General features: G+C 40.5%; 1 protein-coding gene across 6 annotated transcripts in view; it reads left to right on the forward strand.

Annotated features, from left to right (window-relative positions):
• fat1a (FAT atypical cadherin 1a) overlaps nt 1–26445 on the forward strand; it is a 204062-nt gene that overhangs the window by 88938 nt on the left and 88679 nt on the right. For all 6 annotated transcript variants that reach the window (XM_072570435.1, XM_072570445.1, XM_072570416.1 and 3 more), the window contains 3 exons: nt 6816–6877; nt 22237–22566; nt 23980–24190. In XM_072570435.1, coding sequence (XP_072426536.1) covers nt 6816–6877; nt 22237–22566; nt 23980–24190 — 603 coding nt within the window. The remainder of the gene's footprint in view (nt 1–6815; nt 6878–22236; nt 22567–23979; nt 24191–26445) is intronic.

A 26445-nucleotide genomic window follows, 5' to 3' on the forward strand; every position in this document is an offset into this window, starting at 1 on the left:
TCCTCTTTTTCAACCAAGTGCTGAACAGCAAAACTAGTGAGTAGCAAAGAGCCAAATTGCAAGCATTAATATCCTAATTATTGTGGCACATAGCCACATCGTTGTATAGTTTCCCATTTTTTCCACATAAGATTTAGATCATGACAGTGTGTGATGAATGTCAGAATGATCACCTGGAACTTGAGCCAACTGCTTGTTGCGGAGTCTCCATCAATCAGCAACATCTCCAAGCATGCACTACAACCACACACCATTCAGTTCGGCAGGACTTGTGTGTGTGATGCCAATGATCCTCTGTCTGACATGTTCTGGACAAATAAAATGAATGATTTGAGGAGTTCTGGAGTACAGTTGCCTCACTGGTTGCACGATTGCACTTTAAAGAAAGCATCAGTTTCAAAGGTCCTGGGAGTTCTGGCACGGCAAATGGGAGGATAGGATAGGTAGTATGCTATAGGCACATGGAACATTATTAAACAGGTAAGTTTGGGAAAATAGAGCAAGAAAACTTACTAGGGCTCACAGAGAAACCCTCCATGTAGCTTGCCATAAATGACACAGTTGATTTTTATTTAAGATTCATCCATTGAAACTAATATTTTGCTCTAACGATGGATGATACGATATATCCAGAGGTTGGTAGTGTGGAAGGTGAGGACCAGTAGGATTCTGTCCTGGTGGCAGGTGGAGGTGCGGGAAGTGGAGGAGATGTGGTGGAGAGCATCGTGGACCACGTCAGAGGGGAAATTGCAGTCTTTGAAGGAGGAGGCCATTTGGGTTGTTCGGTAGTGGAATTGGTCCTCCTGGGAGCAGATGCGTCGGAGGCGAAGGAATTGGGAATATGGGATGGCATTTTTACAGGGGGCAGGGTGGGAGGAGGTGTAATCTAGGTAGCTGTGGGAGTCGGTCGGTTTGTAGTAAATGTCTGTGTTGAGTCGGTCACCCGAGATAGAAATGGAGAGATCTAGGAGGGGAGGGAGGAGTCTGAGATGGTCCAGGTAAATTTAAGTTTGGGTCTCCACTGCATCTCCTCCACTTCCCGCTCCTCCGCCCTTGAACCCCGCCCCTCCAATCGCCACCAGGACAGAACCCCACTGGTCCTCACCTTCCACCCCACCAACCTCCGGATACATCGTATCATCCACCGTCATTTCCGGCACCTTCAAACATACCCCACCACCAGGGATATATTTCCCTCCCCTTCCCTATCAGCGTTCCGGAGAGACCACACCCTCTGCGACTCCCTCGTCAGGTCCACACACCCCACCAACCCCACCTCCACTCCCGGCACCTTCCCCTGCAACCACAAGAAGCGCAAAACTTGCGCCCACACCTCCCCCCTCACCTCCTTCCAAGGCCCCAATGGATCCTTCCATATCCGTTGCAAATTCACCTGCACCTCTACACACATCATTTACTGTATCCATTGCACCCGATGTGGTCTCCTCTACATTGGGGAGACAGGCCGCCTACTTGCGGAACGTTTTAGAGAACACCTCCGGGACACCTGCACCAACTAACCCAACCGCCCCGTGGCTGAACACTTTAACTCCCCCTCCCATTGCACCAAGGACATGCAGGTCCTTGGCCACCTCCATCGCCAGACCCTGACCACATGACGCCTGGAGGAAGAGCGCCTCATCCTCCACCTAGGAATCCTCCAACCACACGGGATGAATGTAGATTTCTCCAGCTTCTTCATTTCCCCTCCCCCCACCTTATCTCAGTCCCAACCCCCGGATTCAGCGCTGCCCTCTTGACCTGCAATCTTCTTCCCGACCTCTCTGTCCCCACCCTCTCTCCAGCCTATCACCCTCACCCTGACATCCTTCCACCTATCGTATTCCCAGCACCCCTTGGTACACCAGCCTCATTCCTGAAGAAGGGCTTATGCCCGAAACGTCGATTCTCCTGCTGCTTGGATGCTGCCTGGCCTGCTGTGTTTTTCCAGCACAACATTTTTCAATTCTGGTCTCCAGCATCTGCAGTCCTCACCTTTCTCCTGAAGCAGCTTTGGATCAGGAGACAGTCAAAAGTGTCAAAAAAAGTCTGAAATTTATTTTTGTGATGACAGCTTCTCTGGAAAACGTGACAATAATAGTCAAAGTATCAGGTCCTTCAGCCGACCATGTTATGCTGATCAACAGTCTTGTTTACAGCATTTGGTCTATCACCTATTATGCCCTGGTACTGAGCCACTTCCACCATAGATTCCATTCACTCAATTAAAATGGATCTGGCATCTTGCAGGTTTTGTGCTATTTGCCTGATGGTCAAATTCTGCTCCAGCTTTCTCATCTTTCCTTTCAGTTTATTCATTAGCATTGATGTCTTCATGTTGCCCTTTTAAGCAACCTTTTTTGATGCATGTCCCATTTGAAGTACATTGGCCAAATCTGTACATAGCACTCCAAGTGTGCTTTGCCAACATCTGTGGATTTACACTTCACTGTTTTGGCTATGTACCCAGCATTCTGTGTGGGTTTTCCCACGTTATCTTGACACTGGAAATGATTAGCCCATTTTACATCCAGATCTGCAAGTCTTTCTGTTCTCTTTGGGTTCTCTTTGTACAACTTTCTTTACCGCTTAATGTGCAATAATTCACATTTGTCAGTAACTATTTTAATTTTCCTCTTAATATTCCAAATTTCATAAGTTATCTAAATCTTTATGCTAATTAACTGCATCTGTTGCATGAATACTTCAGTTTTTATTGTTGTCAAAATACGCTGTTTACTGAGTTCTGGAATTGTAAGTTATGAGACAAACACAGACAATCAATGAAGGATTGCCTTTGCATGTACCTTTTGTTTGCCCAACAACCTTAATTTTTAGGAGCTGGAGACCTTTTCTGGAACAACTTATCTTGTGTATTGCAGCAAAACTACAGCTTACAGCGTATTACAGTGTAGACTCCTTACATTTTACTAACCTGTTGATGTAAGGATATGTTGCCTCTTGGAGAAACCTAAGCTTGAGTTATTTTTAGGCATATGTTGAAGTGAAATTTTTGCGGTTGACTTTAGAATAAAATAAACATGTGTAAACTGTTTTCATGTCTAAAGTTAAAGTCGATACAAAATAATGTTTTTCCAACAGACTGTAGAAATGGCTAAAATTGTAGATTAAGGAAGGGGGGGTGGTGGTGGTTGGCTGTTCTGAAAAGTGTTTAACTTTATTCAACAAATGCCAGACAATCAAGGATGAGTTAATCTTGGTTGCTTTTATTCACTCAAAATTCAAATATTTTCAATCACTGCAAGTTTTAGCAAGTTTAATTTAATTAGGCTTTTAAAAAGGGCATATTTTGTTTGTCATTTCTACTGTAGGAGTGTGCTCTGGCTCTAAAGCAAGAATTTTTTTTCTATACACTAATCTTTATCATCGCTGTTTCCCAATATGGGCCTCTTCTGTTCTCGGGCATACAAATGCCTTATTTAGGTTTGTTTCTCTGGTATGTGAAGCTAAAGAGTTATTGCCGACCAATTCTGAATTGTTATGATATTAATTTTCAAATACTTGAATATTTGGATACAGTTGAATGGAATTGGGTTTAACTTTAACAAAGTTGTATTTGAAGTGTTTGAGTTGAATTTTAACTGTCACTTGTTTTTAAAGAATGATAGAACAATTGTATTTTATTTTGAAGAGGTGTCACACGTAACCTGTGGCATTCTGGTTCTCTTTAAAGACTTGATTTTGTAAATATTTAATCCAATAGTAAAATATAGCAACAGCTAAAATGGAGCCAGGCACAGGATGTGTTTCTGTACCCATTTTACTGCCTGGTGAAGATAACCTATGCAGCCTTTGTGATGGTGGGTTTCACAAAGCATTGGTCCTGTACATTTCAAATATGGCAAAAATCCAAACATACACTGGCTATGTTTTTTTGATTTCATGACTTGTATGTTTGTGCAGCTGATGAAACAGAATACTTCAAGGGAAAAGATTATATTGGATGTTTGTATAGCTTAGTTTCTAATGGTAGCTCATTTGAAAGGAGGGAATAGTGCTATATTTTATCAGAATGTGTTGAACTGTTTTGACGAACAATGCATAAGTAGGCATCGAAAATGAGCTGCTTTTGATGTAGTGTAATATTAGCTTCTTGCATTGCTTTGGTATGTTTTACTACTAAAACGTGCTTCTCTGAACCATTAGAATGACAACAAGCTAAGAGCTTTTTAGTTAAATGGAGTATATCATCTTATTTGGTGTAATAAATTTAAATACAATTTTTGTTTGGTACTGTGTATAATGTTAATCTTCATGTGCTGTTTGGATATTTGTGTTAGGTTTTAGTTATTTCAAGTCTCTTTTCTATTTTTACTGAAGGAAATGTTTTGTGTGAGTTTACAATTACTCCATATCACATTTGACATTTGTTGACTGTGGCAATAAGAAATCACGAAGTATGATAATTGCAGATACAACAAACTCACATTTTTGCATGTAAGAAACCATGTTTGTGGATTGGTTAACATGTCTCAGCAAAAAACAGAAAATAAAGACTTGTGTTTATATAGTGTCGTGCATGTTATCTGGATTTCCCAAAGCTGTTTGCACCTGATGAAGTATCTTTTGAAGTGTAGTCATGTTTTATTATAGAACATTGGTATACACCAAGAGGTTAACTTTCAAAAGCTTTACCTCTGCACTACTTCCCAAAATGGTTTTGATAAATTCTAGTAAAATATCTTCTCCTTTTAGGAGGTTTTAAAAAGCAAAGATAGGGCAAGAAAATTTATGTCAAAAACTGAAAGCTGATTACTGTGGAAACTGAAATATGTGGAAAGTGCAGGAGTTTAATCAGAAAAGGAATTTGGGGAAGCAAAGACCAGATGCAAAAATGATTGATAAGTAAAGTAAAGGAAAATCTGAAATTATTTTGTAAATGTATTAGATAAGAAATACTTGGATTTAAAAATCCCTTTTCATGACCATGTTGCATGTCAAAGCAGTATACAGCTAATAAAGTATTTTGAAATGTGGTCATTGTCATGATGTAGGAAATGTACAACTAAATTCTGTGCACCAAACTGCAAAAAATAGCAAGATGATAATGAGAAGCTAATCTGCTTTTGTAGTTTTCATTCCAGGATAAACATGGGTCAGGACATTGGGTAGATCTCCTCTAATAGGAGCAAATTAGATGAAGAGTCAGCTAGACTCAAAATGTTAGTTTGCTTTCTGTCCATGGATGCTGCCAGACCCACTCTGATCTCCAAATTTGTTTTTTCAGGATAGATCTCCCCTATTCATTTTCAAAATGATGAGTTAATTTGTACCATGTGTCCATTTTTAAAAACAAAAAAGAAAGGTATTTCAGGAAAAAAATGAGATATTGAATAGAATTGACAGATTGAGAGAAAAAAAGTATTAAAGGGTTTAGCATGCTTAAAAATAGAAAAATTGCCAGGTCTCGGTTAAATGCATTCCAGGCTTTTAAAGGAAACAAGTGAAGAAATGGTGGAATCTCCAACCATTTTCAATTGCTTTTTACTCCAGGCTTGGTGCCTTGTTTTTTGTACTATGTGAAATTTAAACTTGAATGCAAGGAGAATGCATGATTAAGAAGTTTGCAGATCTCGTGAGCAATGGCTAAGTAAGTTTATAGGTTGCAAGAAGACATCAGTGGACTGGTCAAAGTGTGTGGGAAATGGAAGGCATCCTGTTGAAATGTGAGACTATTATATCGAGGTCAAAGGAACTCAAATGGTAGGATAGTGAAAAATGTAGATGAGCTGAAGGACCTGGGAATGTACTCCATATTTCCTTAATTGTGGTAATAGTAATTAGGAAGGCATAAGTGATATTGGCTGTGGGATAGAATACAAGCAAAGGGAAGTTATTGGCAGTTATGAATGTGTAGTTACACAACAGCTTCATACATTACTAACCACTGTGCTATGGAAAGAAGTGATTGCACTCGAGTCCAATGGAGATTGGCCTGGACTGGAATTTTTTTGTTCTGAGAAACAGGCTGACATTTAAAGAGATTTTCTTTTTCAAACAAAAAGATGCTTAGAGGAGATTTAATTGAGAGGGCAAAATAGAATAGGAGGGCCCTTTTCCATTAACACAGATCAGTAAGCAGGAGGCATTGGTGTGAAATACAGCAAACCTTTCATTAGTCAGCACCTATGGGTCAAGGAATGTCCTGGTTAATAAAATATTTTAGATAATCAAGAGGTACGCATATCCGCAGTAAACAAACCGTGGCTAAGTGAAGCTTCAAGATATCAATGTCCCTCAAAATCTCTATAAAAATGTCAGTATACTAACTAAATTCAATGCAAGTAATAAGAACATAATGCAGGAGGTATAAGCATCATTCTTAGACATGATTTACAGCATAAATGCCTGGGCATTGTGGTGGATCACTGTATTTGAGTTAAAGTTTTATTGGTTTATCAAGAGTGCTGGTTCATAAGGTGCCAGTTAAAATAAAAATTTGCTGTATTTGACACAACGGTTCACGAGGAATCAAGGAAAATCTTTAAAAGGTGATTAGATCTGAAATTCTATGGCAAAAAAGATGGTGCATGCAGAAAACTTCAGTCTTTTAACAAATACTTGGTATCCCACTTTGTATGAAAGCATGACTTTGTTTTTAGGACCTTTTTCATTTAGCATCCACTTTTTAGGAATGCGAGTGCTAAATGATGGAAAGCTGCACTTTATCTCAGAAACCTTCTGGTGTTAACACAGTCAAATTAATCTGAAACGTTAATGAGTCCGTAATTATGTATAATAGTATATGGTTGAGACTTTTTGCAGACAGTCTGAATTTATCTTTGCATTTGCAGGGTTGATTACCACGACATCACGAAAACTAGACAGGGAGCAACAGGCAGAGCATATCCTTGAGGTGAGTTTCATTTGGCTTTAAAGATTTCTCTAAACATATACTATGAATGTTTGCTAAAATATTATTCATTTATATTTAAAGCTGTTTTCATATCTGTTCATTTTAATCTGGTGTGGTTTAAATATGGTTTTCAGATCTTTAGTTTTGAGCATTTTTTGTCCTATTTAGTGCACAGAACTCCTAGACACATGATATTAGGAAGGTACTTTAGCAGTTATTTAAGTGGAGGCTGCTTCAAGAATAAATTAATAAAGGGGCAGTGAACGTAGGTCCTAGTTCTGGTGTAGGATGCATTACTGAGAAATTCTGTTGAGTTTTATCACCACAATACATCTGCCTTATATTGGTCTGCTGAAAATTTTTATAAATGAATTTTTGTGAAGGATGCTTTGTAAGAAATTTGGAAATAAAAGTGAGTAATCCCTATTCAGAAGTTAGTACATGACCAATTTTTATCATTCTCACCTTTGCAGTACATTGGTAATTTTTAATCACTTCTGCATGACCTGAGCCATCTGACACATGAGATAATTATGCAATGTGAATTTGATATCATGTGAACAGTTGATTGATCACACAACTGTTTATAGATGCAATCGAAAATTTTGTATAACTAACATAGATAATTGTCATCAAAATTCTAATTTAACTGTCAACTGGAACTTAAATTTCATATTATGTTGAACAAATATATTTGAGACTTGTAAAATTGTGAAAGTGTACTCACTTTTGATTTGATCAGTTATGACATTGTTCAGTAGAGTTTTTAGCCCAGATTATTCGGAACTGGGAAATCAAGTGCACTTTCCTGGTGTGATGCAACAAGGGTGAAAGATGTTTCTAAACCATTTAGCAGTGTATAACAACATGTTATGAAAGGGAGATTTTTTTTCAGCACCTCTGGTTGCAGTGCCTAAGAACTTGTCCAAGCTTCATCCAGACGAGGTTTAATGTTTCTTTCAAAATAGTTCAACATAGTGTGCTGAGTGTTTTAGTTACCTTGTATTCAGTTACCATTAATATGAAATAAAACAAATACGGGAAATAAACTGCCCTTAAGAAACTGCATTCCGCATTTGTTTCTGTAATTGCCAGATATTTTCCAAAGTGATACATCAGATCGCTTAGTCTGAACGTTCTCTCAATGGAGTATTCACTTGGGCATCAAATACCATGCATTCTGCATTATTTAATTGGGGGAGAAAAAGGAATAAAATCAAAAGTTTGCCTCATCTTCCCATTTGAAGAAATTATTTTTATTAAACCAAATGCTGTTATAAATATCTGATGTATTTCTAGCTTGCTGCCTTTGGCATAAGATTATTCCCTGCATCTAGTTTGCAGTGGCAGACCATTTTAGCAATGTGCTACATAAACTATATTCATCACCAAACCTATTTTATGTTCCAGGTTTGCAATGAGTTACCTCAGCTTGACCAAGGCATTGTTTGAGGCTTAGCCATTTTTCCTTCTTGGGCAGTCTCTCTGCATTGAGCATGCTTTAATTCTACTCTAGTAAATTGAATTGTATGTGTATTGGATTTGTCAGCCAAATCTGCAGAGTCTATCCCATTAATGTCAGATAATGCTCGGATATATCAATTTGTTTTTGGGGAACTTAAGCACTCTCTCCAAAGCTTTGTTTCTGCTTGTTTGAAAAAAGGTTTCTCTTCAGTTTTTGATGCTTTCCTGAACAATTTTTGTTCCATTTCAGTTGGTCATAAGCCAGGTTCTCCCATAAGTTGACAGGTGTGTTTGACCTCTTCAGGAATGCTTTGGGGATATTGTTTAAACATTTTCCATTTTTCTGTTGGAAGTGTTGTGCTACAAGTTCTGAGTAATGCAATTGGCATCTAGTGTTGAGAGTGTATGGCTGGAAAAGCACAGCAGGTCAGGCAGCATCCGAGGAGCATGAGAATCAAAGTTTCGGACATACTCCCTTCATCAGGAGTCAAGTGTCAGCCAGAAGAATGACCTGTAGTGCAAAGTGGAGCTGATTTTGAATATTTACCACCTCAGTCCTAGATTTGAGAGAGGATATTGCTTTTGGACTGCCTATTTTGCCAGCAGACTTAGGGGCTTTCCAAAGACACTGGTGATGGTTCTACAGTGTTTTGAGGTGCCTCCTGTAGATCACCTAACTATTAAAGCATATTGGCAGGGGTTCACTACTGTTTTGTAAACCTTGAATTAGTTTCTGGTCTGAAATCCTAGTCCTCAAATATTCTATTCTCCAGTCAGACAAAAGCTGAACTGCCGTTTTTTCTCTCATGCGCGCTGTCTTTCTCTCGCGTGATCTGTCCATCGCGCTCCCCGTCCTTCGCGCTCGCTCTCTTTTATGAGGTATAGGTATAGCTGGCAAGTTGATCATTTATTAGTCATCCCTATTTGCCCTTGAAGTAAGTGTCTTGCAAGGCCATTTCTGAAGGCAATTAAGAGTCAACCACATCAGTGTGTAGCTGTGTATCTTGAGTCACATGTTGGCCAGGCCACATAGCACTTTATAGATGAAGATGAGGCTTAGCAATCCAAAATTAGATGTGGGACAAATAGCTCATTTTTACGTTGATCCCTGTTCAGTAATTCATTGAATGGTAATTTGCTGAAAACAAATTTGGAGTCATTGGGAAAAAAAACAAACTGCTGGAAAAAACTCATCCGTGGAGTGAAAGCACAGTTAACATTTCAGGTCTAGTGACCCCCCTCCCATCCTTCAAAAAATAGGTTGAGATCTCGGCATGTTTGAGCACACTAGCTGATTTTACTCCTCTGGCTGATTGAAAACTCTGTGGAGATTGTCAAAGGATATAGATCACTTGGAGGCATCGATAGAAAAATGGCAGATGGAGTTTAATCTGGACAAATGTGAGGTGATGCAGTTTGGAAGGTCAATGTACAAGTGGTAATTATACAGTGAATGGCAGAACTTTGATGTGCAGAGGGATCTGAGTATGCAGGTCCATGGATTACTGAAGGTGACAGCACAGGTAGATAAGTTAGTTAAAAAACAAGGCTAATGGCATGCTTGCCTTCATTGGAAGGAGCATTTGTTATGAGGATAGACAAATTTAACTGTAGCTTTATGGAATTTTAGTTAAGCCACACTTGGAATATTGCATAGAATTCTCACTGCCACATTAGCAAAAAGATGTGGATATTTTGGAGAGGATACAGAAAAGGTTTGCTAGGATGTTGCCTGGTTACAAGGGATTTTAGCGATGAAGAAAGTTGTCAAAACTGGGTTTGTTTTCACTGGAATGCAGGAGGTTGAAGGACAACCTAACAGACTTTTATAAGATTGCAAATGGCATGGACAGAGTGGAAAGTATGAGGCTTTTTCCCGGGTCGAGAGGTCAATTACTAGGGGACACGGGTTCAAGGTGCGAGCAGGGATGTTCAATAGCGATGTGTGGAACAAGATTTTCACCAACGGTGATGATTGCCTGGAAGGCGCTGTCAGAGGAGGTGGTGGAAGCAGACGCAATAGACAATAGGTGCAGGAGTAGACCATTCCGCCCTTCTAGCCAGCACGACCATTCATTATGATCATGGCTGATCATCCACAATCAGTATCCTGTTCCTACCTTATCCCCATAACCCTTGATTCCACTATCATTAAAAGCTCTATCCATTTCTTTCTTGAAAGTATGCAGAGACTTGGCCTCCACTGCCTCTGGGCCAGAGCATTCCATATATCCATCACTGTCTGGATGAAGAGGTTTCACCTGAACTGTTCTAAATGGCCTACCCCTTATAATTAAACTGTGTCCTCTGGTTCTGGACTCACCCATCAAGGGAAGCATGCTTCCTGCCTCCAGAGTGTCCAATCCATTAATAATCTTATATGTCTCAATCCGATCCTCTCTCATCCTTCTAAACTCAAGTGTATACAAGCCTAGTCACTCCAATCTTTCAACATATGATAGTCCCACCATTTGGGGCATTGACCTCATGAGCTTACGCTGCACTCCCTCTAGAGCTAGAATGTCCTTCCTCAAATTTGGAGACCAAAACTGCACACACTATTCCAGGTGTGGTCTCACCAGGGCCCTGTACAGCTGCAGAAGGACCTCTTTGCTCCTACACTCAATTCAGCTTATTATGAAGGCCAGTATGCCATTAGCTTTCTTCACTGCCTGCTGTACCTGCATGCTTGCTTTCGTTGACTGATGTACAAGAATGCCTAGATCTCATTGTACTTCCCTTTACCTAACTAGACTCCATTTAGATAGTAATCTGCCTCCTGTTCTTGCCACCAAAGTGGATAACCACACATTTATTCACATCAAACTGCATCTGCCATGCATCCGTCCACTCACCTAGCCTGTCCAAGTCACCATGTATTCTCATAACGCCTTCCTCATATTTCACCCTGCCACCCAGCTTTGTGTTATCAGCAAATTTGCTAATATTACTTTTAATGCCTTCATCAATATCATTAATGTATATTGTAAACAAGGTCCCAGCACTGAACCTTGTGGTACTCCACTGGTCACTGCCTGGCATTCTGAAAGGGACCCATTTATCACTACTAATTGTTTCCTGTCAGCCAGCCAATTTTCAATCCGTCAGTATTTTGCCCCCAAAGCATGTGCCCTAATTTTGCTCACTAATCTCCTACGTGGAACTTTATCAAAGGCTTTCTGAAAGTCCAGGTACACTACATCTATGGCTCTCCCTTGTCCACCTTCATAGTTACATCCTCAAAAAATTCCAGAAGATTAGTCAAGCACGATTTCCTCTTCATAAATCCATGCTGACTCTGATCTACCCTGTTACTGCTTTCCAAATGAGTCATAATTTCATCTTTTATTATTGACTCCATCATCTTTCCCACCACTGACCTCAACCTAACCGATCTATAATTCCCTGTTTTCTCTCTCCCTCCTTTCTTGAAAAGAAGGACAACATTAGCCACCCTCCAATCCGCAGGAACTGATCCTGAATTGATAGAACGTTGGTAATCATTTTCCAATGTGTCCACGATTTCTAGAGTTACCTCCGAAAGTACCCTGGGATGCAGACCATCAGGTCCCGAGGACTTATCAGCCTTCAGACCTAACAGTCTATCTGACACTTCTGATTCTCTCTTCTCCCTCTTAAATTGCAGATTAAAAGTTATCAAATTATGGTCACTACCTCCTAATGGCTCCTTTACTTTGAGGTCCCTGGTCAAGTCTGGTTCGTTGCACAACGCTAGCTCAAGAATTGCCTTCTCCCTGGTTGGCTCCAGTACAAGCTGCTCTAATAAACCACCTCCGAGGCACTCCACAAACTCCTTCTCTTGGGGTCCAGTATCAACCTGATTCTCTGTCTGCCTGCATGTTGAAATCCCTCATAATACCGTAATACCTTTGCAACAGGCCAAGTTCAACTCATTATTCAACTTACACCCTACATCCAGACTACTGTTTGGGGGCCTGTAAATAACTCCCATTAGGGTATTTCTACCCTTAGAATTTCTTAGCTCTATCCATACTGACTCTACATCAGATTCCATGCTCCCCCCTCGCAAGGGACTGAATGTCATTCCTCACCAGCAGGGCCACCCCACCCCCTCTGCCCATTCACAAATCTTTCTAACAGCCTCTGTGCTTCGACTTCAGTTCCAGCCAACCCCTATCGCTCTCTGCTGCAAAAAAAAGTAGCAGCATTCAAGAAGCTAAATTCCAGCATCCCCACAACCTCAGGAATTTTTTTAAAGAAAATGGGACTAAATTAGTTTAGGTCGGTATGGATGAATTGGACCGAAGCGTTTGTTTCTGTGCTATGCATCTCTGACTCTCGGATTCGAAATGGACAGATACATGAATTGGAAGGGAATAGAGAGATCCGGAAGTGTATGCGAAGACCATATGGAAAGGCAAAATGTGCCAGCACAGGCTCGGAGGACCGAAGTGCCTGTTCCTGTGCTGTCTTTTTTTTTGTTTGTACACTTTATGCTGGATTTTTGGCTTGGAGATGAGGAACAGGACAGGTCTGTTTTGTGCCAAGTGAAAAACTAACTTAACTTTCCATTGCCCCCTGGTTTTAATTGATATGGAGACTAGTTTTGCCTTTGATTAAAGGTAGTTGGGAGAGAATGGAGGTCGGTTTCTGGCACCCAAGGCAGCCATTACTGAGGCTGATCGCTGCCCTGAGAGAGTAAGTCCATATCCAAGTGACTTGGCACCATGAGGGAGAGGAGGGGACATCTCTTCCTCAAGACTGGTAGATGGGGGATCCTGTCACATGTAGGAAGCGCTCTCCCTTTTCAGTGTCATTTCCCAATTGTCTCAAATTCTTCCTGTCTGTCTTACTTTGTCTTCTGCTGTTCTTCCTAAAGAGATATCATCAGGCTTCACCATCCTCAGGACCCACACTTGTTCGGAAGGTCATGTTATGGAGAATAAAGCAGACTCCCACAGTAATGGAAATTGAAGTTATTCTAAAGTGCCGACTGACTCATCCAGTGCTTGCACTAATGTGCTCTGAGCTTGCATTGCTGTATTAGTTGTGAATTTATAGTATTGTCCAGTGTTGGTAAAGTGATTGTATGTGTCACTTGGGTACATCATTGTGCACTGTGTAATTTCCAGGCTTGTTTGTCTCTGTCTGCCGATGCTGCACACAAGCTGGGTATCTCCTTCTCCTTCAGGCCTCTTGTCCCTCCCCTTCCTCCTGATGTCTGATAACCTGTCCTTTCAATGGAAACCGCTGGTTCACATCAATAATGGTCTTGATCTCCAAGTGCAGAACTCATTTCTGCCTGGAGTCTTCCCAGTGCTTAGGCAGAGTCTAAACTGTTGTGCCTGTTGTGTCAATGCGCAGGTAATGCCAGGAAGATTGCAAACCCTTAAATGTGTAAAGTTCTTAATACTGATTCCTTTCCTGACCCATGATGAACTGTTGCAAAGCAGTAAAGGTATTTAAGTTACAAAAAACATTTTGACTTGTCTGTTTGAACTCTTCCTATCTCTCTTATTTTACCCAGGCATGTACTTACCTCCATGCAGCTAGTCTAACAGAGTTGCTAAATTCCACCACTCCCACAACCTCAAACGTTTTAAGAAAATGGGACTAGATTAGGATATCTGGTCGGAATGGATGAGTTGGACTGAAGGGTCTGTTTCTGTGCTGTGCATCGCTAACTCTAGGACTTGAAATGGGCTGTTAATCGCCACTAACTGATCTTAATTACTGTCAGAGGCCAGTGCTCTGTCCCAGATTTACTTGTCCATGATGGTTCTAGCTTGCTGTGTGCTAGAAAAATCCAGTTCTTTGGACTTTCGTAACATGAGCATGGAGATGAGACTTCTGAAAACACTTCTTAAAGTTTGTCCATGTCAGAGTAGATGCTGTATTGGAATGGGAGAAGACCCGTTTGATTTTAAGTGGTAAATGTTTGCTATCTGATGTATTGCTTTTCATTGAGAAGGCTTGCATTTTGTTAGCATTTTGTGGGCGGCACGGTGGCACAGTGGTTAGCACTGCTGCCTCACAGCGCCGGAGACCCGGGTTCAATTCCCGCCTCAGGCGACTGACTGTGTGGAGTTTGCACGTTCTCCCCGTGTCTGCGTGGGTTTCCTCCGGGTGCTCCGGTTTCCTCCCACAGTCCAAAGATGTGCAGATCAGGTGAATTGGCCATGCTAAATTGCCCATAGTGTTAGGTAAGGGGTAGATGTAGATGTAGATGTAGGGGTATGGGTGGGTTACGCTTCGGCGGGGCAGTGTGGACTTGTTGGGCTGAAGGGCCTGTTTCCACACTGTAAGTAATCTAATCTAATCTAATCTAATCTAATCTAAATCTCTACGACAAGCAGTAGTATTGTTAAACACTGGAATTCATTCCAGTAATTTGTGGAAACTTCACAATATGTTGATCCTGGGCACTGAGTTTGACTTGGCTGCTCTGATTGTTCAGGTGAGCACCTACAATGTTAGGAAACATTGTGATTCTGATTACCATTGTACTTTTCTAATTATCCATTTAAGAATGAAATGAATGAGTGAACGGATTTGGGGTGTCCTATAAAATGTGCATGATGAGACACATTAATTTACCTATTGCAGCTTGTATTCTTTGGCTTTGACCAAGCCTCCATGTGTGAAGGTCATTCATTACTCCATAATAGGACAAATAACCCAGTGATAGGTCAGAATATTGCTTTCAGGTTAGTTTCCTTTGGAATGTACAATTTCGACATGTTCATCAAGTTTTATTTATTGGGGCTGACATTTTAATAAATGCAGAGTCATTTAAATGTTTTTAAGACTTGACAAATGAGGGGAAGTGATGCCTTAGTGGTGTTATCGCTGGACTGTTAATCCAGGAATTCAGGTAATGTTCTGGGGACCTGGGTTCGAATACTGGCATGACAGATGGTGGAATTTTAATTCAATAAATATCTGTAATTAAGAGTCTAATGATGACTGTGGATCCATTGTCGATTGTCATAAAAACCCATCCAGTTCACCAGTGTCTTTCAGGGAAGGAAGCTGCCATCTTCACCTGGTCTGATCTACATGTGACTCCAGACCCATAGCAATGTGGTTGACTCTTAACTGCCCTCTGTGCAATTAGGGCTGGACAATAAATGCTGCCTAGCCAGCAACTCCTTCATCCCATGAATGAATAAATAAAAAAATTACACGTCTTTTAGATAAAACATTTCAAGACATTAGATTAGAGTGATGCCGGAAAAGCACAGCAGTTCAGGCAGCATCTGAGGAGCAGTAAAATCGACGTTTCGGGCAAAAGCCTTTCGTCAGGAATACAGGCAGAGAGCCTTTATTCCTGATGAAGGGCTTTTGCCCGAAACGTTGATTTTACTGCTCCTCGGATGCTGCCTGAACTGCTGCGCTTTTCCAGCACCACTCTAATCTAGACTGGTTTCCAGCATCTGCAGTCATGATTTTTACCTATTTCAAGATATTAGTTTTGTATTGGAGAAGTGTCTTCCTCAAAATGCTTTGCTGTGTCTCAAGTTCGTCAAACTATCATTATGGAAATCATAGGATCCCTACAGTGTCAAAGTGGTAGGCTATTCACTCCATTGAGTCCATGCCAACTCTCTGAGGAGCATCCCACCCAGAACTGCTACCTATGTCTGTGACCCTGAATTTCCCATGGCTACTCCACGTAACCTGCATATCTTTGGATTGTGGGAGGAATTGAGAGCACACAGAGGAAATCCAAGTAGACAAACCCCACACGCAGTTACCCAGGCCCCTAGCGCTGTGAGATAACAGGGCTAACCAGTGAGCCACCGTGTCACCCCACTATTCCTTTATATAACAGTTAATTAAGTAAGGCCAAGTCAGTCACCCTGCCATCAAGTTTCTATGTATTTGTGTTTTCTAGCATATAGTTTCTCTGTAAGACTTAATGATATTTATGCTGCCTTGAACCACAACCACACTGCAGCTCCTCCTGTCGTAGTACATTCTAAGGTTGTGATTCATTCGTGGGAAATTCTGGTTATAAATCAACAGAAGAATTCAGTGATGAATACATTCCTGCCAATACTGGCTTCTCTGTAGGAGTGTTCATTGGCTGGAGCCAGGATTTTCATCCGACACTTGGGGTGTAGCTCCGCCTCTAGAAAACACTGGCTAATTTGATTGGCTGGCAGCTTGGTAGTCCCAACTATGCAATGACCAGGACTGAAACTACAAGCATAGAGTCAGCAGGGTACAACATGGAAACAGATCCTTCTCTCAGCTCCTCCAAGCCGACCAGATATCCTATATAAATCTAGTCCCATTTGCCAACATTTGGCCCATATCCCTCTAAACGCTACCTATTCATTTATCCTTCCAGATGCCTTTTAAATGTTGTAATTGTATCAGCCTCCACCACTTCCTCTGGCAGCTCAGTCCATGCACGCACCACCCTCTGTGTGGAAAAAGTTGCCCCTTGGGCATTTTTATATCTCTCCCCTCTCACCTTAAATGTGTCCCATATTCTAAATCCTCGAGCTTAAGGGCAGACAGTTTATTGACAAGGTGAGGCGAGACCTGGAAAAGTTGGAGGTATTTGGAACAGCCAAGGTGGAAGGGAATAGGTTTTTGGTGAGGTTGCACCCACATGGCACAAACCTTGTTTGCTGTAGTGGGGGTGTGCTGAAACATTGACTCCATTCATTTGTGCAGTTGCTTTGAAATGGATTTTGTAAGGAATTGAAGTGGCTAAAATTACAATTGTAAAGGCATCCATACTGACTAACTCTTTGTCAAGTTTGTCGTCTTTGTTACCGGTTGATTGTGGATTATATTTTAATTATCTTCTACTATTCAGCATGAAGTTGGATTGCTTTTGTGTTTTGGGACTTGTTTCTTTTCATAAATGGACAATCTATTTGTTAGTTGGGCTGTGCATCATTAAATTTAGCTGTCATTTTCTCCAAAATCACTTCTTCCTAACAACATAATTTTCAAGAAGCAGCTGGTGTAGCGATACTTTGTGTTAATGTGTAAAATATTATTTTTTTCATCTGAACAATACCTATCTGCTTTTCTTTTTCCTCAATGAAACTCTTGCTGGTATTGTAGTACGTTGTTGACTGTTATACATCATTGCCATTTGCAAAGTCAAACAACTGGATTATTTTCAAATCCAATATTTTAAAGAGTGGTTCAGGTAATGTTATACTTTCTAGTCAGACTTTAGATGGATTATGGTGTAATTAGAATGAGGGCCAATTGGCGCGCACAATTAAATGTCCACTGGCTCTTTGTGATTTGGTTATTGACCAATATAGAATACATCATGCTGGGTGGTATCTTTGCAAATTGAATGCTTCATTTAATATCATCTTATGGATGTTTCGGCTTGTTTGACTTTCTGACAGTAAAATATTGACTGATTTAATACAATAAGTATAACCTGGGGTAGGCAGAAAGACTAAAGAAGAAAAATACAGCCCGTTTTTAAAACAAATTAAACAGCGATCCACTAAATACCTTTTCGTCTGCGAATGGGAAAGGTAATATCTTTTTGAACTCTTGAGGAATTTAAGTGCAGAATGGACTGAAGCTTTAATATTTGGATTGAATTATGTTATGTGTTAGTTCTCGAGCCTTTCAGCTAAATCAAAATTAGATCCAAGACATTCTCACTAAGGCAGCAAGATGGCTCAGTGGTTAGCACTGCTGCCTCACAGTGCCAGGGACCTGCATTGAGTAACCGTGTGGACTTTGCACATTCTCCCAGTGTCTGTGTGGGTTTTCTCTGGGTGCTCCGGTTTCCTCCCACAAGTCAAAAATGTACCGGTTAGATGAATTAGTCGGGGTAAATGTAGAGTAATTGGGAGTGTGCTTGGTGGGATACTCCTTCGGAGGGTCGGTGTGGACTTGTTGGGCTGAAGGGCCTGTTTCCACACTGTAGGGATTCTATGAAAGCACAATTCATGGTTACTTTTATTTTGTTTGCTAAGAAAGCAGAAAATGTAGATCCATCAGGCCCTGAAAAGAGATGACATTTTGGGTAGACAGCTGACATCAGTACATGTATAGAGTGTCGGCCTAAAATGTTAATGTAACCTCAGATGCTTATCGATGTGATTTCAGTCTTCCTTCGGGTAGAAAATAATACCAAGATAATTTGCTGCTTTGAAGAAAGAGTTTTGATTTATTTTAAAAAGTCACTATTTCTCCTCTTTCACTTGCAGTCCAAACAGATGGTGTAAGTTACAGTTCTTCGATTTTAAAGTATTTCAATAAATTTAATTGAAATAGGAAAAAAATGTATATCCAATACCATTTAATTATTACACACTTATGTTGCAATTTAGAGTTCAGTCGTTTCAGTCACTGGTATGTAGTAAGATCCAACATGCTTGTTTTATAGTCTGAGATGCTAGCAGATGGCCAAAGCAGCTGCCTTTTGATATGAACAATCCAACGACAGTAGGTGAAATCCAGCCTTTGCTGATCTTACTGAAGGGAAAATCATGTATGCTTTCTCAAGTATGAGCTTCAGTTTATACACAGTGCAATTATTCCTACCCTAATAAAAAAGGCGCCGCTCTTTTTCCCTCAGACTGCAAGTGCTGGGGCATTGTGGTGAGCATCAGGGGAGAGGGAGTCTGCCCAACCTCCTCAATATCCCTGTGCCGTTGAGGTGCTGACAAGTAGCACACTGGTGGTCTGGGATAAATCTCATGGATTTCAGCCAAGACGCAGCTTTCTTATTCAAAGAAGTAGTGAAGGCAGCTCCTGGAAAGGGTTGTGGAGGATCAGGCTTATCGGGTATCATTATTTGTGGAGAGCATTAAAGCTCATCCACGCCTTGCAAGGAATATTCCTGTTCAGCTGAAGAGAGTTTCTGTGTGGAGCCACTTCTACGATAAGCAACACGGATTGTGTGACTGCACAAAACATTTAAAGTCACTGCCCACTGAAAAATGGAGCCTATACAACAAGAACAGGATGTACATGTATTTGGAAAAGCAAGGACTGATTAGGGATAGTCAACATGGCTTTGTGTGAGGGAGATCATGTCTCACAAACTTGATGATTGAGTTTTTTGAAGAAGTAACAAAAAGGATTGATGAGGGCAGAGCGGTAGATGTGATCTATATGGACTTCAGTAAGGCATTCAACAAGGTTCCCCATGGGAGACTGATTAGCAAGGTTAGATCTCATGAAATACAGGGAAAACTGTCTCCATTTGGATACAGAACTGGCTCAAAGGTAGATGACAGAGGGTGGTGGTGGAGGGTTGTTTTTCAGACTGGAGCTCTGTGACCAGTGGAGTGCCACAAGGATCGGTGCTGGGTCCACTACTTTTTGTCATTTATACAAATGATTTGGGTGCAAGCATAAGAGGTATAGTTAGTAAGTTTGCTGATGACACCAACATTGGAGGTGTAAAAGGACAGCAAAGAAGATTATCTCAGATTACAACGGGATCTTGATCAGATGGCCCATGGGCTGAGAAGTGGCAGATGCAGTTTAATTCAGATAAATGTGAGCTGCTGCATTTTGGGAAAGCAAACCTTTGCAGGCCTTAAACAATTAATGGTAAGGTCCTAGGGAGTGTTGCTGAACAAATAGACTTTGGAGTGCAGGTTTATAGCTTGTTGAAAGTGGAGTCGCAGGTAGATAGGATAGTGAAGAAGGCGTTTGGTATGCTTTCCTTTATTGGTCAAAATATTGAGTACAGGAGTTGGGGTGTCATGTTGCGGCTCTACAGGACATCGGTTCGGCCACTGTTGGAAAATTGCATGCAATTCTGATTTCCTTCCTATTGGAAAGATGTTGTGAAACTTGAGTGTTCAGAAAAGATTTACAAGGATGTTGCCAGTGTTTGAGGATTTGACCTATAGGGAGAGGTTGAATAGGCTGAGGCTGTTTTTCCTGGAGTGCCGGAGGCTGTGGGGTGACCTTATAGAGGTTTATAAAATCATGAGGGGTATGGACAGGATAAATAGACAAGGTCTTTTCCCTGGGGTGGGGGATTCCAGAACTTAGAGGCCATAGGTTTAGAGTGAGAGGGGAAAGATATAAAAGAGACATAAGGGGCAATTTTTCACTCAGGAAGTGGTGGTGGCCAGTACAAGTGCAACATTTAAAAGGCATCTGGATGAGTATATGAATTGGAAGAGTTTTAAGGGATATGGGCTGGGTGCTGGCAGGTGGGACTAGATTGAGTTGGGATGTCTGGTCTGCATAGATGAGTTGGACCGAAGGGTCTGTTTCCGTGCTGTATATCTCTATGGCTGTAAAACTTCGAAGGGAACATTCATCATTTAAGGCTTAATAGCGAAGGTAAAACCTATGGAATCTAAGGAAATATGGCGAATTGAATCCAGAGTGGCAGAAAGTGGAGGGTGATATTTGAAGCTGCAGTGAGGTTCTGCAGGGATCAGTGTAGACGGTTGCTGTTTGTGGTTTATATAAACGGTTTAGACTTGAATGTAGGAGGGTTGATCATTAAGTTCCAAGATCTGAAAATTGGTGAAGTGTTAAATAATGAGGATGATAGCCTTCGATTGAAGGAGGATGTAGATGGGTTGATCAGTGCCATGTGGATTCAATCTGGATAACTATGAGGCGATGCTCTTGGGCAACATCAACAAGGCAAGGGAATACGTGATGAATGGTATGACCCTGGGAAGCACAAAGGAAAAGATGATACTTGGTGTGCATGTCTACCAATCCCTTAAGTTCACTGATGGCTAGATAAAATTGTTCAGGCAATATATGGGACACTTGCCTTTGTTAGCTGAAATATAGAACTTAAGAGCAGAGTTGTGTGCAATTCTGGAATCCACATTCTAGGACAGATGTGATTGTACTGGAGAAGGTACAGAGGAGAAATACTTGGATGTTGCCTGGGCTGGGTAGTTTATGAAGACAGGTTGGGTAGACTGGGAGCATTGGAGACTGAGAGGGTGGGGGGTGTGGGATATGATGTATAAAATCATAAGAGGCATAGACAGAGTGTACAGGAAGAAATCTTTCTCCTTGCTGGAGGGTACAATGACCAGTGGTAATAAATTTAAGGCAAGGAGCAGGAGGTTTACAGCAATGTGAGGAAAAATGTGCTGATGCCATCAAATTCAAATCTCTTCCCACTTCCCCAAATCGCTCATTATCCTAGTTAGAACTAATCACACTTGTTCATTGTCCCTGAATAAAATGTTAGAATGAACTCCCTAATGCATTGTCAACGGCAATGGCATCCACTTCAAGCACGGTGTCAAAATGTCTTTACTCCATTCAGTCATATGTAGCCATTACAGCACCATCAAGAATTTCTGATGTCGATGCTTTTTACATAAACATTCCTTGTGTGTTATGAGCATACCTGTCAATATACACTGATCTGTGAACAGTTTAATGCTGTGGATAATTCAAAGAGAATTGCAGAGACAGCTCAACGCCATCTCACTTTCAGTCTTGGTGTAGGTTTGATTGGATCAGCTTGCTTGGGATCACTGAGATCGTTGAATCTAATCCTTTCGTGTATATGTTTTAATTCCTTATGTGAGATATCCTGTCTTTAAATAGATTTAAATCCATTAAAACCTTTTAACATGCTCAAAATCAAATATGGATATTTATGCTGTGACTGTTGTTTATTTTTCCTTCCATTGAGAATTCTGATCCCTGCTGTAGAGCATGGAAATACAGAAAACAGGAGCCGGTGTAGGCTATTTGGCCCTTCAAACTTGCTCTGTGAAATTACTTGTCCCAAACTGATAAAACATTTCTCTTATTTTAAGTTTAGTATTTGCTCTAGCAATAAGTACATTTCATTTGGATTCTCTGAACATTTTTCCATTCAATGAGAAAACTAATTTTGATGTTAAACTGGGTGTTTTAAAATACCAATACTAATAATGCTTTCGTTTTATTGCCGCTTTTAATAGGTGACAATTACCGACAATGGCAGTGTCCCAAAATCTACCATTACCAGAGTTATAGTAAAGGTTTTGGATGAAAATGACAACAAACCTCAATTCTTGCAGAAGTTCTATAAAATTAAACTTCCAGAGCGAATAAAACCAGAACGAGAGAAATCAGTTAAACGGGAGCCCATCTTTCGAGTCATCGCAGCTGATAAAGATGAGGGTCCAAATGCAGAAATATCTTACAGCATTGAAGAGGGTGATGACCAGGGCAAGTTCTTCATTGAGCCTAAAACTGGTGTTGTCTCATCTAAGAAGTTATCTGCAGCTGGAGAATATGATATTCTTACGGTGAGTGCATGTGTGTTTATAAATTCAGTTGTAATGTGTAAACTCTGAAATTCAGGTATGTCCACTTATTTCCAAATTGTTTTACAAATTTCTTGCCCTGCACTTTAGTAGTGAAAACCATGGCTCCCCCAGCTTAGTGGAACTGGCAATAATAATCAGTCAGCTAAGAGGAGTGGGAGCTTGAGGTACAGCTAAGTTGCAACAGCCCTCAAATAGATGGGTTGGGACAGGAATCTTGTTTGAGTTGGGTATTGCAGGCCATGTTCCAGTAATCCTAGGGATAAATGACCTTAGAGTAGTGGGAATAGGCTGACCACAGCTTCGGGAAAAGCTGGATGACTATCTGAGTTCCTTTAACTTGTAGTTGGGAAGAGTACTAGTTTTGGCTCTACATCCTGGTAGATTGCTTAACTGTTTTTGCAGCTCGTGGATGATTGCCGGAATTCATTTTCCTGAATGCAGCTGACCCAGGCTGACTCAGCTAAACTAACCAGGGAGAAGAGGCTTCATGCAATCATATGCCAAAAGGAATTTAAATCCTGTTTTAGCTGCAGATAAAGAGCACATTTTGTCCTTTCCAAATACAGCAGCAATGTAATTCCAACTGGAAAAATGTGGATATTTTCTGGGTGGAGTACTGGAACATTGATACTCCATGTATTGATAATTGCCCAAGGGCAGGCCCTCTATTAATTTTAGCAGGTTGGCAGCTGCATATTTTCATCTTAATTACTGGTAAAAAACCTCCCATTGTCAACTTCATTGTGACTAGTGAAAGGAATACATGGTGGGTTTCTTCCTGACTTTCTCATGTGCTTAAAGGAAACACTTGCTCTGTTCACAAAAGATCCGGCATCTATAAATGGTTATTGTACCTTGGAGTTCTGGTTCTTTTCCCATCACTATGGAAAAATATTAGTTCTGTCCTAGGCCTTGACTTGAAACCATGTGTGGTGCTTGCCTAGGTCTGGGACCAGTTGCAAAAAGATGTTAAAAGTGATGACCACCCCTTAAGACCATAACTGACATAGTTGTCTTAGTCCATGTAGTAGCCTGCGGATGTTGTGCAATATTCTTTGTTTACAAAGTCGGATACCTCAAAACAACACTGAAACACTGTAGTATCTAATATAATGTGTCACTATGAGTTATATTTTTTAAAAATTAAGTAGGCCGTATAGAGTAAACCATGTGAGAATAACCAGCCTTTGAGACTAAATTCAGGTTCCTTTATGGATCTACAACACAATTCAAGTGACTGTGGGTGCATGTTCATTACTTAAGAGTTGTATGGATGCTTGGACAGATCAAAAAATGACTTTGCTACATATTGATAAACGATCATACAATGATGGTTCCTTTTTGGTGATATGCATTGTGGTTTAAAGTTAAAATAATTGTTTTTTTTAACAGATAAAAGCTGTGGATAATGGTCGCCCTCAGAAATCGTCTACAACTCGGCTGCATATTGAATGGATTGTGAAACCCAAGCCATCGACTGTGCCATGGCATTTTGAAGAACCTTCATTTTCCTTTAGTGTCATGGAGAGTGATCCAGTTACTCACATGGTTGGAGTTATTGCTGTTGAACCTGTCAGAACTACCCTCTGGTTTGACATTATTGGTAAGAAATGTGGGGCTTTCTGAATAGTTGAGTCATAATGATTTCCAAAACAAAGACCTTACTGAATTGGCTACTTTGAAATGTTTAGTTTTGTTCTCTTGGGTACAGCTGTCTTTTAACTTGTCTTGCTGCTTGTCATTTTTGTCCCTGCTCCTTTACATTTGAATATGTCAGCTCCCCTCTGGCTATTGAGCAAGTTTAATTCATTGATAGTAAATTGTCTTCAAACTCATTCTCAACTTTTAACATTGAGTGGATAGTGGAAATCAAGCGAGCCCTGTGTCATGAAATTCTCTCCAAATTTGATAAAATTGCATGGGGCAAGATGATGACACTGATCCTGTCATCGGATGGCCAGGATTCAAATCCCATCCTACTGATTTACAGAATATGAATTCCGTTAACAAATCTGGAAAATAAAACTAGCCTTGCTAATGGTGATCAAAACCTATTAATAATGGCAAAGAAAACTTTGTTCACTAATTTCCTTTAGGCAATGCATTATGCCATTTTTAGTCATTTGTCATTTTTTTTGTTGCTCCAGATCCATAGCAATGTGATTAACTGTTATAACTACCTTTGATATGGTGTAGCAAGCCATTCAGATCATAGGGCAATTAGGGATAGAACATAGAATATTACAGCACAAAATGTACAGGTCCTTTGGCCCTTGATGTTGTGCCAACCTTTTATTCTACTCTAAGATCAATATAACCTACATACTCTTTAATTTACTGTCTTCCATGTGCCTATCCAAGAGTCGCTTAAATGTCCCTAAAGTATCTTTAAATCTCTATCTTTATGGCAGAGCAACAAGTGTTGATTTTACTAGCAATGTGTCCTCCTGGCACCTCCACAAAATTCACTGGATGTTAATCAAGAGCAGAAAACTTGATTTATGTTTACTCCCCAAATCAAGAGGCACAGAGGCTTTCTATAATGTCTTAGCTACTTTCTGAACAAGATCAACCATTTTAGCCCATGAGACCTTGACCCACCCTGGTCCCTGCATCTACATTGAGTATCCATAAACAAATGGTGCCACTACTTTGCTTTATCTTTAAACTGAAGAATATCTTCTCCCTGCTGGAATCACTGATTATTAATAGGTTAGTCAATGCATAAAAATGCTTAAATTGGGAAGTGAATACTTAAATATCTCAAACAACAAACATCCCCATGCATCAGACCCAAATTACAGATTTACAAAGATAATTTGCAGGATGTACATATAATTTACTGAATTTACCTTTTTACTTTTAAATTCAATGTGATATTGAATTGAATTCATAATACTGACAACAGAAGTACTTAAGATGTAGGAGTAGAACTGGGCCATTCTGCCCACTGGAATCTACTCTGCCATTTAAAGAGATCATGGCTGATACGAAAATCCTCAACTGCACTTTCCTGCATTTTTTTTTTCCCCCATGACGACTCTTACTGATTAAAAATTTTTCTAACTCAGTAAAGAATACACTTAACCCAGCCTTGATACCAGTGTGTTAAAGAATTCTGTGGACACTCTACCCGTGGAGAGAGGAAATCCCTCCTCTATTCCAACTGGTTGACCCTTTTTTCTTGGGGATTATGCCTTTTGATCTAGACACTCCTACACAGGAAAATATCCTTTCAGCATCCATCCTGTCAAGCCTCCTAAGAATCTTGTATGTTTCAATGAGGTCTCCTCTTGTTCTTCTCATGCTTGTGATATCATAATCCTCTACTCTTACTGCAATGAGTAGAGGCTCAGTCTCTCATTGGAAAATCCATCCATACTCCAGATCAGCTTGATAAGCCTTCTCTGGACTGCCTCCAGTGCCAGTATATAAAGGGAACAAATCTATTCACACTATTCAAGGTGTGATCTGACTGGTGCCTTATGCAATTTTAGCAAAATTTCCCATTTTTATATTCTGTTCGTTTTGAAGTAAAGGCAAGCGCTCCATTTACTGAGCTAGCTTTCTTAATTATTAACAAGGACCCCAAAATCCTTGAGTGCAGTTCTTTGCAATCTTTGTCCATTTAAAAATTATTCATCTCCTTTGTTCTTCCTCCTCAACACTATTTTTGTGTCATCTACAGATGTGGAAATTGTACATTCACTTCCCTCATTGCAAACCACAATGTACAGTGTAAATAGTTGTGAACATTATGTCACTCCCACTAGATTAGATTACTTACAGTGTGGAAACAGGCCCTTCGGCCCAACAAGTCCACACCGCCCCGCCGAAGCGCAATCCACCCATACCCCT

Source organism: Chiloscyllium punctatum, chromosome 1 (genome assembly GCF_047496795.1).
Source record: "Chiloscyllium punctatum isolate Juve2018m chromosome 1, sChiPun1.3, whole genome shotgun sequence".
In the NCBI taxonomy this organism is placed as follows: Eukaryota; Metazoa; Chordata; class Chondrichthyes; order Orectolobiformes; family Hemiscylliidae; genus Chiloscyllium; species Chiloscyllium punctatum.